The 19,099-nt window shown below is 39.0% G+C and overlaps 1 protein-coding gene across 3 annotated transcripts in view; it reads right to left on the bottom strand.

Annotated features, from left to right (window-relative positions):
• efr3a (EFR3 homolog A (S. cerevisiae)) overlaps nt 1-19,099 on the bottom strand; it is a 268,889-nt gene that overhangs the window by 118,723 nt on the left and 131,067 nt on the right. For all 3 annotated transcript variants that reach the window (XM_033998812.3, XM_033998811.3, XM_033998813.3), the window contains exon 7: nt 6,031-6,180. In XM_033998812.3, coding sequence (XP_033854703.1) covers nt 6,031-6,180 — 150 coding nt within the window. The remainder of the gene's footprint in view (nt 1-6,030; nt 6,181-19,099) is intronic.

The raw sequence follows: 19,099 nt of genomic DNA, 5'->3' as shown, positions 1-19,099 counted from the left end.
ATTAAAAATAATAATGTATCAGCAGTCCAGAGTCGTAACCGCTATTCCAGCAACAAGCATCCTTTAGGACTAGAAATGTTTTGTTTTCACTTAACAAAACTAAACTGTATGCATGCAGTGCAGTGAAACTTTTCAGATCTTCCTCCTTTTTATGTAAACTTATATATATATATATATATATAGCCTAATAAATATGAGGGCATATTAAAATAAAATTAATGTGTTCTCTGTACAAACTACATTATGTAAAAATATAGATATGTGCAATAGGCTTAAACAGTACAGTTGTAAAATCAAATGAATACCTAGTAGGTTTTTTTTTTTGTTGTTTATCGTACATGTAATACAAAACGAACCATGCTGATGCGTTGCAGGCTTCATATTGCTGTAGGATGTGTAGATAATACAACATTATTTTAAATTTAAAACTACATTATTTCAGCATATTTTCTTTTTATCTTAGTCTACTTACAATTAGCCCAAAATAAATCATAGTGTTGCATTAACACGTTACGGGGGACATGTATCAAGCATTTGAGACGACGTTAAGGCCATAGCACCGAGTTTTATGCCGGCCTTAAAATTGCCCCGTATGTATCATGACACTTTTGACAAGTTAAAGCCATGTTAGCACTGCCAATGCGCTCCGCCTCTCATTAGCGATGCATTTTAAGGTGTGTCAAACCTTAATTATGTGCATGTGCATGTGCAAACTGTAGGTGGGGCTCATTTGTAAATGAAGTCTGTGATATTAAAATGAGATTCATGAAGAGCAGCGCCGGCCCTAAAAGGGTCCACAAATAAGACAGATTTCAAATTGAAGTCAGAAAGCAGTGGATAGGAAAGAGCATTATGGCAGCAGTCATAGGGGCCTGGGAAATTCACTGTATTTTTTAAAGAAATTCACGAATGACAAAAAAAATAAAAATAAAAAAAAATAATAATTTTCTATTAACATTATATTCTAGTGATGTAAGTTGCCTAAAATATGTTATCATTGATAGTTCATCAAGAACATCACTGAAACATTTTAACATTTTGCTTAGCTACTGAGTCAACTCTTTAAAAATGTAGATTGTAACTCGATTCGCTATTGAAACAATCTTTAAAAATGCAACAAACTTCTGCTGGGAACAAGACCTTTAAAATGGTATGTGTTGGCTGCAAAAAAAAGTAACAAGCAGACAAAATAGATTTTTTAAAAACAACCTTGAATGACAAATTCAGCAACATTTTCGAGTTTTGTAAACCTTTAAAACTTATGTTGACACATAGCCTAGCCTATTTTGCTGCCTCTAATCCCAAAATATTAAACACGGGTGAAACGTTAATTGCAAACCTGAAATGACGAAACCGAAGCTTTTGTGTTTTTCTTTATACACACTGTACATTTCTAGTAGTATGTAGAAATGTCATGGTACACTATGAAGAATTCACCAATCACGAAGCTGGTATCTGGTTTGACCCCGTTGTCATAGTAAGTCGGACCGTGTACAGCTACTGTAGCGCTGCTTCTACTTGATAAAGGTATGAAATCAACACGGGAGGTGAAGAGTACACTAATGTAAAATAACTGTAAGGAATAAAATGCATATTTTCCGTGAAATTAGTGATATTTTGATATCAGGGGCATTTATTATGATGGAGAGTGCAGGCTCCTAACTTTCCTGAACAACCAGGAACAGGGGGAAAGTATTGAGAAGAAGGGAAAGTATTTATGGTTTGCATTATCCTTTTTAATCTCCCAGAGGATGAAATTATAGCTCGATACCGGCTATTTCATTATGTACAATTGTTTGTATTAGTCATATAATAAACTTGGTTCATTATGTCCTTCGCATTATGTATATTTGGTTTTATCCATCATATAATAATAATATAATATAAAGTCAAGACACTTAGTCAACACGGGTCATTGCCTCTCCAAATGACCTACCTATTGTTCAATTGAGGTAGCCCATTTGGCGCTATTTTTCAGATTAGTCTGTTAGTGTGTGCTACCGTAGCCCATTTTTAGAGTTTCAGAATACTGATGCAGCAGAATTTTTGTATTTAAATGTGGCAGCTTATACTGTGCCTCATGCCTTATTTTTTTTTAGGCGAGTTAATGCATTCAGGATGGGGTAAAATTTGTGCCGCGGCACAGCGCTACTTTACACTCCGCCAATTTAGCGCTGCGTCTGTCAATCTTGATACATGTCCCTCTATGTGGCTATACAGGACCTTAAATATCTGACATTTAAAATTGGGACACAGCTTCTGCGGCCTATGCTCTCCGCTTTGCGGCAGCATTCAGTCGGCGGAATTTTTGGGTCATTTTTTCCTGTGCAAAATCCTTGTCTTACCTTCATGAATAGCTCATGAATGTATAGCAGCTCATTATCTGTGTTTAACATGCTGCTTTACATAGGTAAATGTAATTAATTCAATGTAAATGAGGTGGTGCCGCTATTCTGCCCCTTACGTTTTGCATCCGCTAAATCCTTGTGTACGGTAAACGCTTCGTAAATGAGGCCCTATGCGTTTAGGAACTTTTTACATGCTGCTATTTCTGTTTTGTATTTTTTTTTCCCCCAAATCTACCAAGAGGCAATGGACACATTGAACGTGTGGCAATGGACACATTGAACGTGTCCCGGCTAAAGTCAGAATAAAGAAAAAAATAAATAAATAAAAATCACTAACCTGCTGTATTTTCATAGAAGACAAGTTATGACAAATGAGCATAAGAAATATAGTATGACTTTGAATGTCCACACCCTGATTACATAGCACAAGATCTGTGCCACTACCATCTTAAAACTATATAAACTGTTGTGCTTTCGATTATTGTGCTTTTTATATAGAGCCTGCTATATTGATTTTAGTTCAATAACTATAATCCTTCCCATTTGAACAAGTGTGAACAATCAATTCACGTAGGAGCAGAACTCTATATTATTAAAATATTTTAAAATATCCAGCCAATAATACATTACATATTAAGTGAAAAGTACAGCGGTCTGTAAGTTTGTTTCAGTAATTATTTTCCAAAAATATGACTCAGTTCTCCAGGCAATTAAATGAGAAATTGTTTTCTCTCCCACCAGCAGCAGATGGTCTGTAGGCAAAGATTTCTCAGGAGAAACACATTTTTTCCAGGCCACACGACTAATCTACCCACATTTTATTATTGTCTATTTGGAGTTAAACACTATTTTTTAAATAGAAATTTCCATAGACATAATACAATGTGTAATGAATGATAACATACAGTATAAATATACAAATATGTATTTTTAAAAGGTTCTGCAGAGACCATATCACCTTATCTAAATTACAAAAAAACACATTACTGCATTCTATCTATGCTAGCAACAGAGAACTACATAGACAAAGGGAGGAAGGAAGAATAAATATTTAATATGCTATATGGTACATTATAATTGATAATATAATAACTTTATAGTACAATTTGCAAACTTTATTAGCTTGGAGAGCTGTGTGACTCCTCCCTGGGATGTGCACATTTCCAAATGAATCCTTAAAAGGAAACTACTCTTAACAAATTTTACAATTGTATCTTATTTCAGTTCATATCAGTCAAAATTTAATGAACATATAAATCATGGTAAAGTAATTAAAAATAAATTCAAGGTCATCCAGAATGGCACTTTCAAGGAGCTTCGGATTTACCAAATAGCACTGTTTACAAAGTGCACACGTAACAACAAGCCCAATTAACTAGAGACTTTGAATCCCCCAGCAGTTTGCCATTTATAGCCACCTTTTTGGTTCTTGTCACGTTCACTTTTCTGAAAAGCAATTAACAGAACCAAACACCCTTGACCAAAACTATTCCAGGTTGTTTTTTATGCCTTCTGGATCCTGTTAAGGTGAATTCATTAAAAAAAAATACATTGTGAAGGTCAAGGTAAAGCAATTACAGTATTATGTAGAGAATCACTAGGAGACAGAAATCTTTTCATGGTTATTAGGGTGTAATACACAGCAATTGTTCTGCATTGAAATTAGGATCATAAGAGTGCCAAAGCCATTCATTTGACATATGACAGGTCAGAAGCGTAATTTATCAAGGAAAATATGTTAATAATTTTAAATGTTTCTACAGAATCAACATTGAGGCTAGAGTACAGGGTAAAAGATTGTATGCATTTGAATTCCCTTATCGTGACTGGGGACTGTTTAAAACTACTCCATCTTCAAACTGAAAAGGACATGACAAAGAGCAGTCTTCATGGTCAGATAGTATTTATGTGTTTTTTATCCCCTATGTAGAGGTAGAAAATGTGTGTTGCATATCTCTCGCCAGTATTTCTACCCCATGTAGAATAAAAAGATGCTTGTTTTTTTTTTCTTTCTCCTGAAATAATCCCTAGAAATATGTTCTCAATTTATTTGAAAAGGAGAAATACAATGAGAACTGTACAGTACTTATTATTTAATCGCTGGTATTTCAAATGCGTTTTTTTTATTTTTTTTTATTTTTTTTTTATTGGAGCTTTACTCTGATCCAAACCCCCAATTGCTCATTGATCTATTTAATACAACAATTCAGGGTGGTGCTGGGACACATGAAATTAGTAATTAGAATCAATGGTCAGCATGCCTTGTTTATCATACTGAACGATTTGAAAAATACTTAGCTAATCAGTTAAATGTGTCAACAGCTGCCACACATAGGGTAAATGTGTATCAATGGTAACACTTAATTCCATGTGATCGGTATGAGCTTATCAATTATTATGAATTAAATATAAATCAATTCTACAATTACACTTTATAAAATACATACCTCTCTGCAATGTGTCTGTCCAGCAAAGCACAGCGCTCTGACAATCTCAATAACAGTCATTCTGCGCTCTCTTTTTATTAAAGTGCATGTAAAAGCCGCATAAATGGATTGCCTGTCTCTCAGTTCACTTTCTTGTTTTAGTTTAATGTGTCGCTTATTTTTCAGTATGTTCTTTTATTGTCAGTGCGAACATGTACCTCAATGCAGCAGTATTTACAGTGCTATGCTTCCTCTGCCTCATCTGACCCACTTCTGCTATTTTTGCTTTTTGTATACTTCGAAACATTCATTTTCTTTTGAATACTCATAAACTGATTTATGTTTTTTCCCCATTCCTCATCCACAAAAAATATTATATTTGTGTGCAAGTATTTCATGCCCAGCAATTGCCACAATACGCAGACTTTGATTGGCCAACATAAGCAGATGATAATGTGTTTGTGAAGTGACAGAGAACCACATTTGAACATTATTTGATCCTCTGACGTCTAAACGTCTGCTGTATCCTAGGATACAGTGTAGGTCTGCTTATTACAAATTTCAGAGTCAAAATAAAACAGCATTTTAATCAAAATATTGTGTGTAAAATAGTACTGGGAAAATACTGAATAATATACAAAAATCAAAACGCGGAACACTAGTTATACCCTACAGTTTTCAATTTTTCTTAATGTAATTGTTAATGTTACAAACCCATAATTTGAAGTGAATAATCTTTACAAAGAACTGCAGAAACATCAAAGCAACACACAATATTTCAGTTTAAGACAGTTAAAATACGTACTCATCATTACATAAATCAGATTTGCATTGTCAGTAGAAGACACATTCCATATAATCGTAGCAATGGATGTAACACTGCATTAAAATAACAACGGATGGGTTTTGTTGGCCGCTATCATTTTTAAGTAAAGGAAGTGAAAGGTCCGCGGCCAAAATCAGTTCCATGAGGCCTGCCACAGAGAGCCGTTATCCTCCCCCTGTTTTTATCTATTAAAATACTAATCCTATATTGCAAGACTGTTTAAAGTTTAAAAGACAAAATTCTTAATTTATCTGCATCTCTTTACTGTAATCTCAGGTCTATGTGGTATTTAATGTATGCATTTAGTTTTGTTATCAATTTAGCATGAGCAGCGTGATCAACTTTATACTGTTTTTTTAATTACTCCATAACCATTACAAAGGAAATGTTTGAGTTTCTCTATAATTCAGAGTCACATATTTGTTCTTACCTGTCTGAATCCTCGGCGCACTGCATATTAAACAGCATTGAGGGGATCAGCTTATCCATGTGCTGCGGCTCCCAAATAATTGCCTGCAGCTCATCATTCACTGTTTTACGTACCACTCCCTGCAGCCCTTTGATACCAGCAATTCGGATCCTGCCAACAAAACACATTTAAAAATGTTATTGTATACAATTTCTAAGTCAGCAGATTGGGGCTTAGGTTACCCAAAAGACTCAACTTGTTGTCCCTCTGTACTCCATTGCTTAAAGTTCAAATTCAGAAGAGCAACACAACACAGTACACACTCGCTATAACGCCCTTCATTATAACAAACCTGGCCCCCGGACCCCAAATTATTATTATTATTATTATTATTATTATTTGTTTATTTAGTAGACGCCTTTATCCAAGGTGACCTTCAGAGACTAGGGTGTGTGAACTATGCATCAGCTGCAGAGTCACTTACAATTACGTCTCACCCGAAAGACGGAGCACAAGGAGGTTAAGTGACTTGCTCAGGGTCACACAATGAGTCAGAGGTGGGATTTGAACCGGGGACTTTCTGGTTACAAGCCCTTTTCTTTAACCACTGGACCAAACAATGTTATGCTTTGTAAATAACAGGAAGTTACAGCCATCTATGGGCTGCGTCTTTCCCCCTAAACTTCATGGATCAGATCCCTGACCACAATGAATTTCCAGTTAAATATATTCAGGACTGCTTTCACACATTTGTAATGTTAGGTTATTATCATAAACCTGGTTCCCTGAAATAGAAATGTAACCATTACGAATGTGCATTTAACTCCTAAAGACCCGAATCCTGAATATTGTATACCAAAGCTACTCTCTGAGCCTGTGACACAGGCCCGCCCCAGAGGGCACAAAAGGACTGCTCTACAAAAATTAAGAAGGTTTTCGCTATCGAGAATGCCTTCATCTCACTAACCCGCTTTGCGAAGGTGACAGCGAGCAAGAAAGCCGCTTTACATTATAACAATTTCAGCTCAGCTGAGTACTGGGGTTGAAATGGAGGCTTCATGAGTGAATTAAGCAACACGTTTAGCCTCCAGCGAGGAACAATGCACTTCATTAGGCGGCCAAAGCCGTCAAGCCCCTTTCAAAAATTGCCCCACCAGGAAGTGAGCTTTTGGAGAGACCAAGTTAATCTTGACATGGCAAGCAGAAATAGCTGCCAGAGAGACCTTTAATGTAGAGGGGATTTCCCCTCGTCAAACAGGTCCTGTAAAAATTGCAGTATTAGTGCCATGGGAAAAGTCGTGGGGTCGTACCCACGAGGCAGACACTACATCTGAAAGACGCCCCACTTGTGCCCGTACTGGGAACGTGTGAATACTGCTCTGGCATTTTGTAAGGTGTAAATGGCCCTATTAGAAAGCCCCAGATGGCTCAAATGCAGCCATTCAGGAGCCAGACAGAGTTGCAAGCTCGATGGGTCGGGATGCCATAATGTCTACCGTGCCTGACTGAGCAGGTTGTGCTGCTTTGGCAGTCTCCGAGGCTGGCTGCTCAGGAGCTGCATCAGCATTGAAAAGAGTCTCCTGGGCCAATAAGGGTCTACTAGGAGCACCTCGGCCCGGTCCTGCCTGATTATCTCCTGACATAGCAGGAGCAGGGCGAGCAGTTGCAAGGCATGAAGCCTCCACTCTGAGCTGCGGGGGACTCCCCTTGAGAGGAACTGCCATTTTCTCATGGTCGTCTTTATGCACTGCTACCTAGAAGTAGCCAGATGTCAAATCAAGTGTGGAAACCTGTTTAGCATTGCACAATGCATCTTGAGACTGTTCCACTGTTGGCAGGAGGTAGGCATCTTTACACATGACTTGCTTCAGCTTTCTGCAGTCACAACAGAAGCGCATTCCTCCATTCTTCTTGAGGACAATAACAGCCAGCGAAGCCCATGGGCTGTGGCTTTCTTTCAACACCCCTCGTGACACAAGATCATGTATATGTCTCTTGAATTCCTGAAACACCTGGGTGTAACAGAGAGAGAAAGAATTCAAACTGTAAATCTCTCTCCTGACCAAAAAAGGCGCTGGGTAAGGTTGATCGTATGCTTCCTCCTAGATGGACTACCTTGACGGTAGGCGGAAACCGGAAGGTGACCATATTAGGGGGAGCGCATAGTTGCACGTACCTGGAAGGATTCCATTGCAATCAGCAACGCGGTGGGCCCCTATCGGAGAAACCATGGCAATGGGTTGCTTGCAAGGAGGAGGTTCTGGGTACAAAAGGGAAGCAACTACGTCAGTTGTTGCGCTGATGACGATATCCAGCCGGAGCCTGTGTGTTTGTTATTTTGTGTTTTTTGTCGTTAGCAGAGGAGGAGTGAGAGTCGGGAGCTGCAGCCGCGGAGCCAGCACTAGACCCGGAGCACGTCCCTCACAATACAGCACAGCACAGCACCAGCACTCACCACGACCCCGGAGGAAAAGAGCACAGTTTCGTGCACGGAGGATTGTGGTTTAGGAGTGTTATTTATTTGTTGTTCAGGACTGTAAAACCTGCCGTGTTCCCCCCGATACCATCGCTGGTAAAGGGGTGGTTTATTGTTATTATTTTTGGCTTTTGTTGGAATAAAAACAGAGACCTTTTGGGAGAACTCTTGTCTGGACATTGCCTTATATTTGCACCACTCACATCCTGTTCACACTGGGTCATACTCATCTGTGCTTCTGCTTAATGGGAATGGCATCCCTTGTCTGAATTTGGTGTGCTACTGTGGTGAACTGGCAATTCTTTATTTTTCTTCCTCCTCAAGCATTTCCTCGTTCTTCAAAAGTGACTAACTCTCTTGGAACCACTTGCTTAGGTCTGTGCACTTTTGCTACTCAACATGGGAAATAACATTACTGGTTCTTCACTAGAGTTCATCACACTCACAGGCACTTTTCCATTTTTGGGATTTTTGGGAGCAAGAACATTAGCTACCTAAAGTCCACTGAGCAAGCTTGAAATCGGTGGTGGGCTCCTCTAAGACTGGGATTCCCAAACCTGCTGGCATTCGGTCGTGACCAACTACGACCTTCTCGCTTATCAGAGGTATGAGAACTGCATGTTTACTTGATACTTTCACGTACCCAATTCCTCCATTGGCTTTCGGGTAACATTCCTCTCCATAGCACGATGCCTTCTTTAGACCGGCTGTATTGGCCAATCTTCACAGCGTCTTCACTCAGAAGCAATATCAATCACATTCATTCTAATGATTCCAGGGACTCATATTGCTTCTTCTGTAGAAGGCAGAGTGTCTTTCAGCACAAAAACACATTTCCCCGTCAAAATACCTTACCTTCATATTCAAGGTTAGCTTCAAGGCAACCCAACACTGGGATGTCTAAGCCGCACCCATTTGGCACTTAACGACTTCTCATTCTCAAAATGCTTTTGGAAATGAGACTCTGTTATTGTTGTAACTTCTGAGCCTGTGTCTAGCAAACAACTGGTTTTCACACCGGCTATGGACACTTCAATCTTCCAAAATTCCCCAAATGCCTTGTGGCCCCATTCTTACATTTGCTATGTAATCCGCCAACTGGCTTCCAACAATGGATGGGCCCGGAAACCTCTTAGACTGGTCTCTGCACTCCTCCTTTGAAGTACTGGCTGTGTTTGCTCCTGACCCGTGTCACACGTAGCTTTGGCATAGGTCGTCTGTGCTATAAATCACTGGGACCCTTTGCATGGGTCTGCTTTTGGCAGGCCCTTATCAGATGTAGGCAACTCTTTGATTTAGGTGCCAGACCTCGGTAGCCAACTTTCTGGAGAAAGCCGAGTAAAAAAGGAAAAACATACTTTGAAATAATATATATACATACATACACATACAGTGCCGTGAAAAAGTATTTGCCCTCTGTCAGATTTTCTGCATTTTTTTGACACTGAATGTTATCAGATCTTCAACCAAAAACTAATATTAGAGAAAAGGGACCCTGAGTGAACAAATAACACAAAAATTTGATACATTTAAAAGTGCATTTGAAAGTGATCACCCCCTTAGACTCAATAACTGGTTACGCCACCTTTAGCAGCAATAAGTGCAACCAAACACTTCTTGTAGTTATCGATTAGTCTCTTACAGCGCCGTGGAGGAATTTTGGCTCACTCCTCTATGCAGAACTGCTTCAACTCAGTGACATTTGTGGGTTTTCGAGCATGAACTGCTCGTTTCAGGTCCTGCCACAACATCTCAATGGGGTTTAGGTCTGGACTTTGACTAGGCCATTCCAAAACTTTAAATTTCTTGTTCTTCAACCATTCTGATGTAGACTTGCTTGTGTGTTTCGGGTCATTGTCTTGCTGCATGACCCAGCTGCGCTTCAGCTTCAGCTCACGGATGGATGGCCTGACATTCTCCTGTAGAATTCTCTGATACAGAGCAGAATTCATGGTTCCATCAATATTGGCAAGGCGTCCAGGTCCTGATGCAGCAAAGCATCCCCAAACCATGACACTACCACCACCATGCTTGACCGTTGGTATGAGGTTCTTACTGTGGAATGCAGTGTTTGGTTTTCACCAGACATAAAGGGGCCCATGCCAGCCAAAAAGTTCCACTTTTGACTCATCTGTCCATAGAACATTGTTCCAGAACTCTTGAGGATCATCCAGGTGCTTTTTGGCAAACTTGATGAGCATTCATGTTCTTCTTAGTGAGCAATGGTTTCCGCCTTGCTGCTCTGCCATGACTCCCATTTTTGCCCAGTGTCTTTCTGATGGTGGAGTCATGAACACTGACCTCAGCCGAGGCGAGAGAGGCCTGCAGATCCCTGGATGTTGTTCTAGGGTTCTTTGTGACTTCCTGGACGATTTTACGTCTTGCTCTTGGAGAGATTTTGGCAGGACGGCCACTCCTGGGAAGATTTACTACTGTCCAAACTTTCTCCATTTGGACAATATGGCTCTGACTGTGGTTCGGTGGAGCCCCAGAGCTTTAGAACCCTTTAGAGCTTTGTAACCCTTTCCAAGCAGGATTCGGTGTTGGCTCTTAAAAGCGAGAATCACAGTTCGTCAGTTGTTTTGAATGCAAGGTCTTTCAAAATTAACTCTCTCCAAGATATCATAGAAATTAATAAATGCTTGGCAGCCAAAATGAGCATTTGATTTAAAATAGAAAAGTCATCTACAGTATCAGTCCTTATCAGATAGGCGGTGATTTTAATTGGGAAAATGTTTGAGAGCCAAAAATGACTTCATGCAGTGAATTTAAAAAAGTGCTTACAGTGGAGTTTCATATGAATTAAAACACTAGGCTTGGCAAGTAAACAAGAGGTGACTGAAACCTGCTTGTGCAGGCACATTTCTAGAAACAGAGATAGAGGTCAGGCTTGGTCCAAGCATGGTACAAGTTAATATAAGGCTATTATATTTAACATGTTTATTATAGCTTAAATTTAAATGGAAATAACTGAACTGCCCATTGTATGCTTATTCAAAGGCTTGTGATAAACCCCTACAGTTTTTATCCAATACTTTGCCAATCGGTGCTTTGTCTCCATATGCATCGAGTAATGCACTGAAAACTTCTTCAGGGCATGACCAGGGTGGCTGAAGGGTGACGTCAGACCCAGAAGAGAATGGACACACAGTCAGTTCTGCAGGGTATGAAAGCGCTGATGCATGGTTTAATAATTAAATTTAAAAAAAGGTCTGAACAAAACAGGAAACAAAACACTAAAACACAAACAAAACGGCACATTGGCCATAACAAACAGATTGAAAACCAAAACAAGTATTGTGCTGGGGTAAAACCAGCATGGATAGCAATTATTATTTATCTAGACTCTCTTATCTCACAACTCACGTCTCTCGTTCCACCTCTGGACACACTCAACCCTGTTTAGCCAAAGCTGCAGGTTTTTATATTGTAGCCGAGGGATTAACTGGCTATCATTTACCTAGTTTATCCCTCAACCTCAATAAGTACTCGCTGTTCACCACGCATTCTCTCGATTTTATCTGGATGGGGCATTTTAACCCCATCCAGGCTGTCAAACAATAATAAAATGGTGTGTTTTTAAATAAACACAACAGTACATTTAAATAATAATAATACAACAAATACAAAATAACACAAAACATAAAATATGCAAAGGGTAAGGGAGTACCCTGTCAGAGGGTAATTTGCTTTTTCATTCGGCATAAACTTCAGTGTATAAGGCTTGTCTTTTAACATGCTCTTTAATAAAAAATCTAATCAGTCTTCTTCAGACACCTTTAAAACTCAGATTGCTGATCTAGCTGATGCTGTCTATTCATCGATGCTCAGGTCTCCTTTTGCTCGGGCATAGGAATTTTTCTTTCCCTTGGGACATAGATTACAGGGGGCTTCTGAGCAGCAGCTGCCTGTAGGTCAATGACAGTCTTTGCTAGCAACAAAGCCTCTCTTTGCTCCGTCCATGCTTGCTGTTAAGTCTGCTCTGTAAGCCTCCCTTGTAATGCTGCAAACTGCTCCTTCAGTTCTTCCAATTCTGACATCCCGGTGCTTAAATCAGACTTGATACTAAGCTACTTAATAAACAACAATTTAGTACCATAAAAACAATTTAGCGTCTTAGTTAAGATCCTGTTTGGGACGCCAAAATCATGTAGCGGGAATATGGTGCCGCTACGTTTGTAGGGATGACACTCTGGGATCCTTCAAGAAGCTACTTGATGAGATTCTGGGATCAATAAGCTACTAACAACCAAACGAGCAAGTTGGGCTGAACGGCCTCCTCTCGTTTGTAAACTCCCTTATGTTCCTGATGTATTCGGTATAGCTGTTACTACCGTAATTCCAGCTTGGCCGAGCAGCAAAAGGATCCGAGTCCCTGCTCCCAACACTACTTTCGCCTGTATACTGTTCTGTTTTGCTTTGTTTTGTTTTACTTAACTTTCCAGTCCTCTGCCAGTGTTGGAATGCGATAGTGCTCTCCTCACTCGTGCATCTGTTACCCACTAATCAAGCCAGATTGGGCTTAATACCGCCTAGCTTTTCCTCTGCACAGAGTCAATCTTGGTTCTGCACCAGTCTTTTCCACAGCACTGAGAAACGGTGGAGGCTTGCTTCTCTAATACACTAACTAGCTACTTAAAGATCTTAAGCTCAAGCACCTGTTTTTGCTCTGTCTCGCACTTTCTTTTTCTCCTTGCGCAGTTTTACCCTGGCATAATTCCAAAGGGCTGCGGCAGCACCCCTTACTATTAAAGAAATTGGATTATTTGATTACCATAAAAACAACAATAAACTGTGTTTTAATTACCTAAATAGCAGCTGATCAAAATACCACTGCCTTTTAAATGTCACTACTGTTGTCCCCCAGTAGTGATTTATTGATCCTGTTATTAACAAATACAGTACTCATACAGCAGAAACAGGTTGTATTGGTATTAATGGTAGTATTTAGATATGCTGCTCTTTCTACCATTTCTATACCAATGGAACATTTGACACAGCTTCAGCCATTCAAAGAGGCAGCATTTCAAGTCATTATCTGCCAGTGAATACACACTAGTGTAAACAAAAAGCCTCATCTATTTGACAAATTCTAGTGCATTAGGCCTTCACAACGGGATGTCAGATTACAAAGTTAAAAGAAACCTGCAACAGTGAAAATATTTTACTCAGCATATTTAGTTGAAACCATTTAAAAAAATGTCTTTATTGTTTCTGCAAGATAGCCCTGTTTATATTCATGAAACAAGCATTAATTTTGTTAGCAAAAAAACGCTGCCAATGTAACCATGCAAGTAAGACAGAGAGCAGCATAGATATATGATTCCGATCCCTGCAAGTTAAAACGTACTATCAATATTCTATTTACATTAAGCACAGGATATAACGAAGTGTAGAACCTTATGCCCAACAACCCCTGCAGGTCATTAGCTGGCAATTAAGGACCTCAAAGTAAGTCATTTGAGAAAGGGCCAGGGCTAACTGAACTATATGGTAAGGCAATTCCCCATGTAGTTTCAAAGAATTACTATGCAGCAGACAGCAATTATGCAGATTGATTTTTACAAGAAATACAGATTATGATCTAGCCTTATAACTGTTTCCCTGCTTCAAAGGCAAGCAGAATAATATTCTCCATGTTTTTAAAAGCCAACAGATAGAGCGTAAAGATGAAGTCACATTAGGGTTTCAGTATGAATGATTGTCATGTACACTCTATGTGACTTTGACATTTTGAATTTTATGGACATTACAGCATTCTTTTACACAGCATGCTACTGTATATAACTTTGATAAGGAAGCTTTCATTTACATTCAGATACTGTATTATTGATTGATACCCTCATTTTTGTTTTTACATGATAACCACCCCTATATATATATATATATATATATATATATATATATATATATATATATATATATATATATATATATATATATATATATATAGTGATAAACCAACAGTAAGGAATGGAAGGTAGCTGAGGACGGACATTTTGAATGGAGGTTACCCTCACACAAAATGGCACACACACACAAGATGGCCGATAGGGAAATCTCCCCAGAAACAGAACCCAGAATGAGGCTCAGGGGTGGGTTGGGAACACCTGAAGAGGGTGTGGCCAGCCCACATAAATAGGCCTGGTTCGACAGAGAAAGAGAGAGGAGTAGGGGAAGACACCAGTGTGGTGTCTGTGAGCAGGAGAACAAAGAATTCTAAACCGTTTCACAACCTGTGTATGACCTGGACTGTTCTAACAAACCTGCTGGCTGGATTATATGCTTTACCTGAGAACCTGTGTTGTGCACCGAACTTTGTATTGCTATTCGACGATCCCTCTGCCTGAACCTTGGAAGACAATAAAAGTGCAGGTACAGTCCTGTTCAAACCTGAGCTGCTGTTGTGTGTGGTTGGTGTGATATCTCGAGCCGATTTGTGTACAAGTTAGACTTTGAGGACCTCACTTTCACAATATATATCTAAAAAAGACAATGTTATAATGTACAGTGCCTATAGAAAGTCTACACCCCCTTGAACTTTTTTTCACATTTTGTTGTGTCAGTGCCTCAGAGTTTCATGCATTTAAATGAGGATTTTTTCCCACTTATCTACACACCATACTCCACACTGTTAAGGGGAAAAAATTTTTATTGAGAAAAAAATTATATATTAAAAATACAAAACTGAAAGATCATAATTGGATAAGTCTCCACCCTCCTGAGTTGGAGTCTGTTGGGATAGGTCTCTACCAACTTTGCACACCTAGATTTGGCAATATTTGACCATTCTTCTTTATAAAACTGTTCAAGCTCTGTCAAGTTCCTTGGGGAGCGTTGATGGACAGCAATCTTCAAGTCATGCCACAAATTTTCGATTGGATTTAGGTTGGGGCTCTGACTGGGCCACTCAAGGACATTTACCCTTTTGTTCCTTAGCCACTCCAGTGTAGCTTTGGCTGTGTGCTTTGGGTCGTTGTCATGCTGAAAGGTGAACTTCCGTCCCAGTTTCAGCTTTCTTGCAGAGGGCAGCAGGTTTTCCTCAAGGACTTCTCTGCACTTTGCTCCATTCATTTTCCCTTCTATCCTGACAAGTGCCCCAGTCCCTGCCGATGAGAAACATCCCCATAACATGATGCTGCCACCACCATGCTTCACAGTAAGGATGGTGTTCTTTGGGTGATGCGCTGTTTTGGGTTTGCGCCAAACATAACGCTTTGCATTTAGGCCAAAAAGTTCCATTTTAGTTTCATCAGACCACAAAACTTTTTGCCACATGGCTACAGAATCTCCACAGAGCTACAGAGTGTTTTTTTGCACACTTCAAATGGTATTCAAGGTGGACTTTCTAGAGTAATGACTTCCTTCTTGCCACCCTACCATACAGGCCAGATTTGTGGAGTGCTTGGGATATTGTTGTCACATGCACACTTGGATCAGTCTTGGCCATAAAAGCCTGTAGCTCTTGCAAAGTTGCCATTGGCCTCTTGGTAGCCTCTCTGAACAGTCTCCTTCTTGCTTGGCCATCCAGTTTGGAGGGACGGCCTGATCTAGACAGGGTCTTGGTGGTGCCATACACCTTCCACTTCTTAATAATCGTGTTGACCGTGCTCCAAGGGATATTCAAGGCCTTTGATATTTTTTTATACTCATCCCCTGATCTGTGCCTTTTAACAACTTTGTCCCAGAGTTCTTTTGAAAGCACCTTGGTGCTCATGGTTAAGTCTTTGCTTTGAAATGCACTACCCAGCAGAGGGGACCTACAGGAACTGCTTAATTTATCCAAAAATCATGTGAATCACTACAATTTAACACAGTTGGAGGCCACTTAACTTGGTGTGTGATTTTGAAGGTGATTGGTTACACCTGAGCTAATTTAGGATTGCTATTACAATGGGGGGTGGACATTTATCCAACCAAGATATTTCAGTTTTTATTTTTAATTAACTTTCTACAAATTTCTAGAATATTTTTTTCACTTGGAAGTTGTGGGGTAGGATGTGTAGATAAATGAAAAAAAAACTATTTTAATGTATTTTAATTCCAGGCTATAATGCAACAAAAGGTGAACATTTTGAAAGGGGGTGTAGACTTTCTATAGGCACTGTATATGTTATGATTAGGGGTCTACTTAAAATCGCGGAGAATTATCATATTTATCCTCGGTAGGTTATGAAATAAAAAATTAAGATGTCGCAGACATTTCGCAGACCTGTTTAAACCATGCCCATTTATTTTGGCAATTTCCATGTCAAAAATTGGCTTTTTTTTTTTTGGCAGATGTTTCATTCTTAGCCCTCAAATAAGCAATTTGGACAGTTTTCAAAACATTTTTTGCTATATTTAATAATAATAATAATAATAATAATAATAATAATAATAATAATAATAATAATAAATATATTGTTATTATGAAAAACGGCAATATATTATTTCAATAGAACTTAAATAACAAAACAACATGTTTAAAATTGTAGCATTATAACAATATCAATTCCAGCATAACATACTTTTTTTTTTTTTTTTACAATGGCAGCATTATAATAACAGTGTGGCAAAACGTCATTGTGCAGTCATATCACTTTTTAAAAAACATTTTGTGTGATAGATTGCAAAGCAGATTCAAACTCTCATTAATACTAATGTCTTTATCTAGCACATATACATCAATCATGTCATATACTGTATCTTCCACAGTTTCAGGTATGGGTGTGTATCGCTATTATTATCTGTAAAGTGTAGGATACTTCATCAGCAGAATAAAATCGGTCATTTTGACCAGTACCAATCCTGACAAGGTTTCCTTACAACATCTACAAAGAAATAAATACCCTCATCTCATTCTCTGTAACAAGCGTCCATTTTTTATTCCCAGCTGTGCTTATTTAAACTAGAAAGGAAGGGTGGAGAAAACAAAAAAACAGAAGGGAGACCACATCAAAACAAGGGCAACAACTCAGGTAAGACCACTATTAAATGTATTTATCTTAATGCTAGAAGTCTCAGAAACAAAATGTTAGAACTTGAAGCTACTGCACTAACAAGTAACTACGATGTGATAGGTGTTACAGAAACTTGGTTGTCTGAAAGTGATGGAGATAAATACAATATTAGTGGGTACACACTGTATAGGAAAGACAGGCAGGACAGAAGAGGCGGAGGGGTAGCGCTATACATAAGAAATAGTCTTGAAGCCCATGTGTTAAATCTGGACAAAGAAAACAATGCCGAATCAACATGGGTCAGAATAATGTACAAAAATTCAAAGGGCATAATAACAGGAGCATGCTATAGACAAAATAATCTGTTATACAATGACATTAGAAATGCGTGTAGAAAAGGAGAAGCCATACTAATGGGGGATTTCAACTTCCCCCATATAAAATGGGAAAACCCGGTGGGGAGCATGACAGATGAAATTGAAATGGTGGAAATGACAAATCACTGCTTCCTAACGCGATTTGTCAAGGCACCGACTAGAGGGGAGGCATGCCTTGATTTAGTCTTTTCAAATAACGAAGACAGAATAACTAAAACAGAGGTCAGAGAGCTATTGGCAAACTCAGACCACAACATGGTCTCATTTGAAGTGAAAACCCAAAAAGTAATGACTAAAGCTAAGGTTTACAATTTTGGAAATGCAAACTATGAAGGTATGAAACAGAGACTAACAGAATAATGTGGTCATACTTGCCCCACTGATGTTCACCATTAAAGGTCCACGGTTTCTGCCTTGTCTTTTTGTCTCTCCATTTCAGTGAATTCACATACTCGCACATATATGCTCCAGTTTAAAACCAATAAACTCAACCTAATTTGCTTAATATTATAGAAAGAAATGTATCTTGGAAGGCTAAGAGTTTAGCATAATAATGCATGTTACAAAATAATTAATTTTCATTATTTTCAGATAAAAAAGGGTGGTTCACTAATATGTTTAAAAAAAACAGAACACACCATAAACCCTGCAAAAAAAAAAAATCACACAGAACACACCATAAACCATAAACCCTTTAACCACCTACACTTAGCACAATACAATCCCAGTTGTTTGTCTAAATAAAATCATAAATGTATTTAAAATGCGCAAACGTACAGTAATACTAAGAGGTCATTTGTATTTTGAATAACCCCATGTGACAGGGAGCGAGAGGATCAGAGCTGCAAATCTCCCTCCAGACCCAAGAGGGCGCTAAGCAGAGGTACTCGTACACCTGTACCGACATGGGCTTGTTTGGAGAGAGGGGCGTAAACGGAAGTCAGCCATCTTGGTGCAGGGCAGAATGACCATATTAGGGGACAAGAGTACTGTGACAGCTGTGCTGCATTAGACAACTGGCAGGTGTGCTAAGTTGTGCTGACCATGGGGTGGAGTCTCCTAGTATGGGCATTTTTTAAGTGTGGGGCCTTTGAGGTAACAATGAATCTTTGTTGCTGAGCCATGTGTTTGTTTGTGTGCTACGTGCCTGTTGTTGTCTTCATTTAAATCATGCAGTGTTGGATTATTAGGAAAGGAAGTAAATGAGATCTGATTGAGAGGGATTTTTTCTTTATTTATTTACATTTTAACTGGAAATCGGGAACAGACTCTACATGGAAGCTACTTAGTTTCAG

The sequence above is a fragment of the Acipenser ruthenus genome, chromosome 4 (assembly GCF_902713425.1).
Source record: "Acipenser ruthenus chromosome 4, fAciRut3.2 maternal haplotype, whole genome shotgun sequence".
Classification (NCBI taxonomy): Eukaryota; Metazoa; Chordata; class Actinopteri; order Acipenseriformes; family Acipenseridae; genus Acipenser; species Acipenser ruthenus.
The sequence above is the reverse complement of the archived record's forward strand: the minus strand, read 5'-3'. Positions and strand labels throughout refer to the sequence as shown.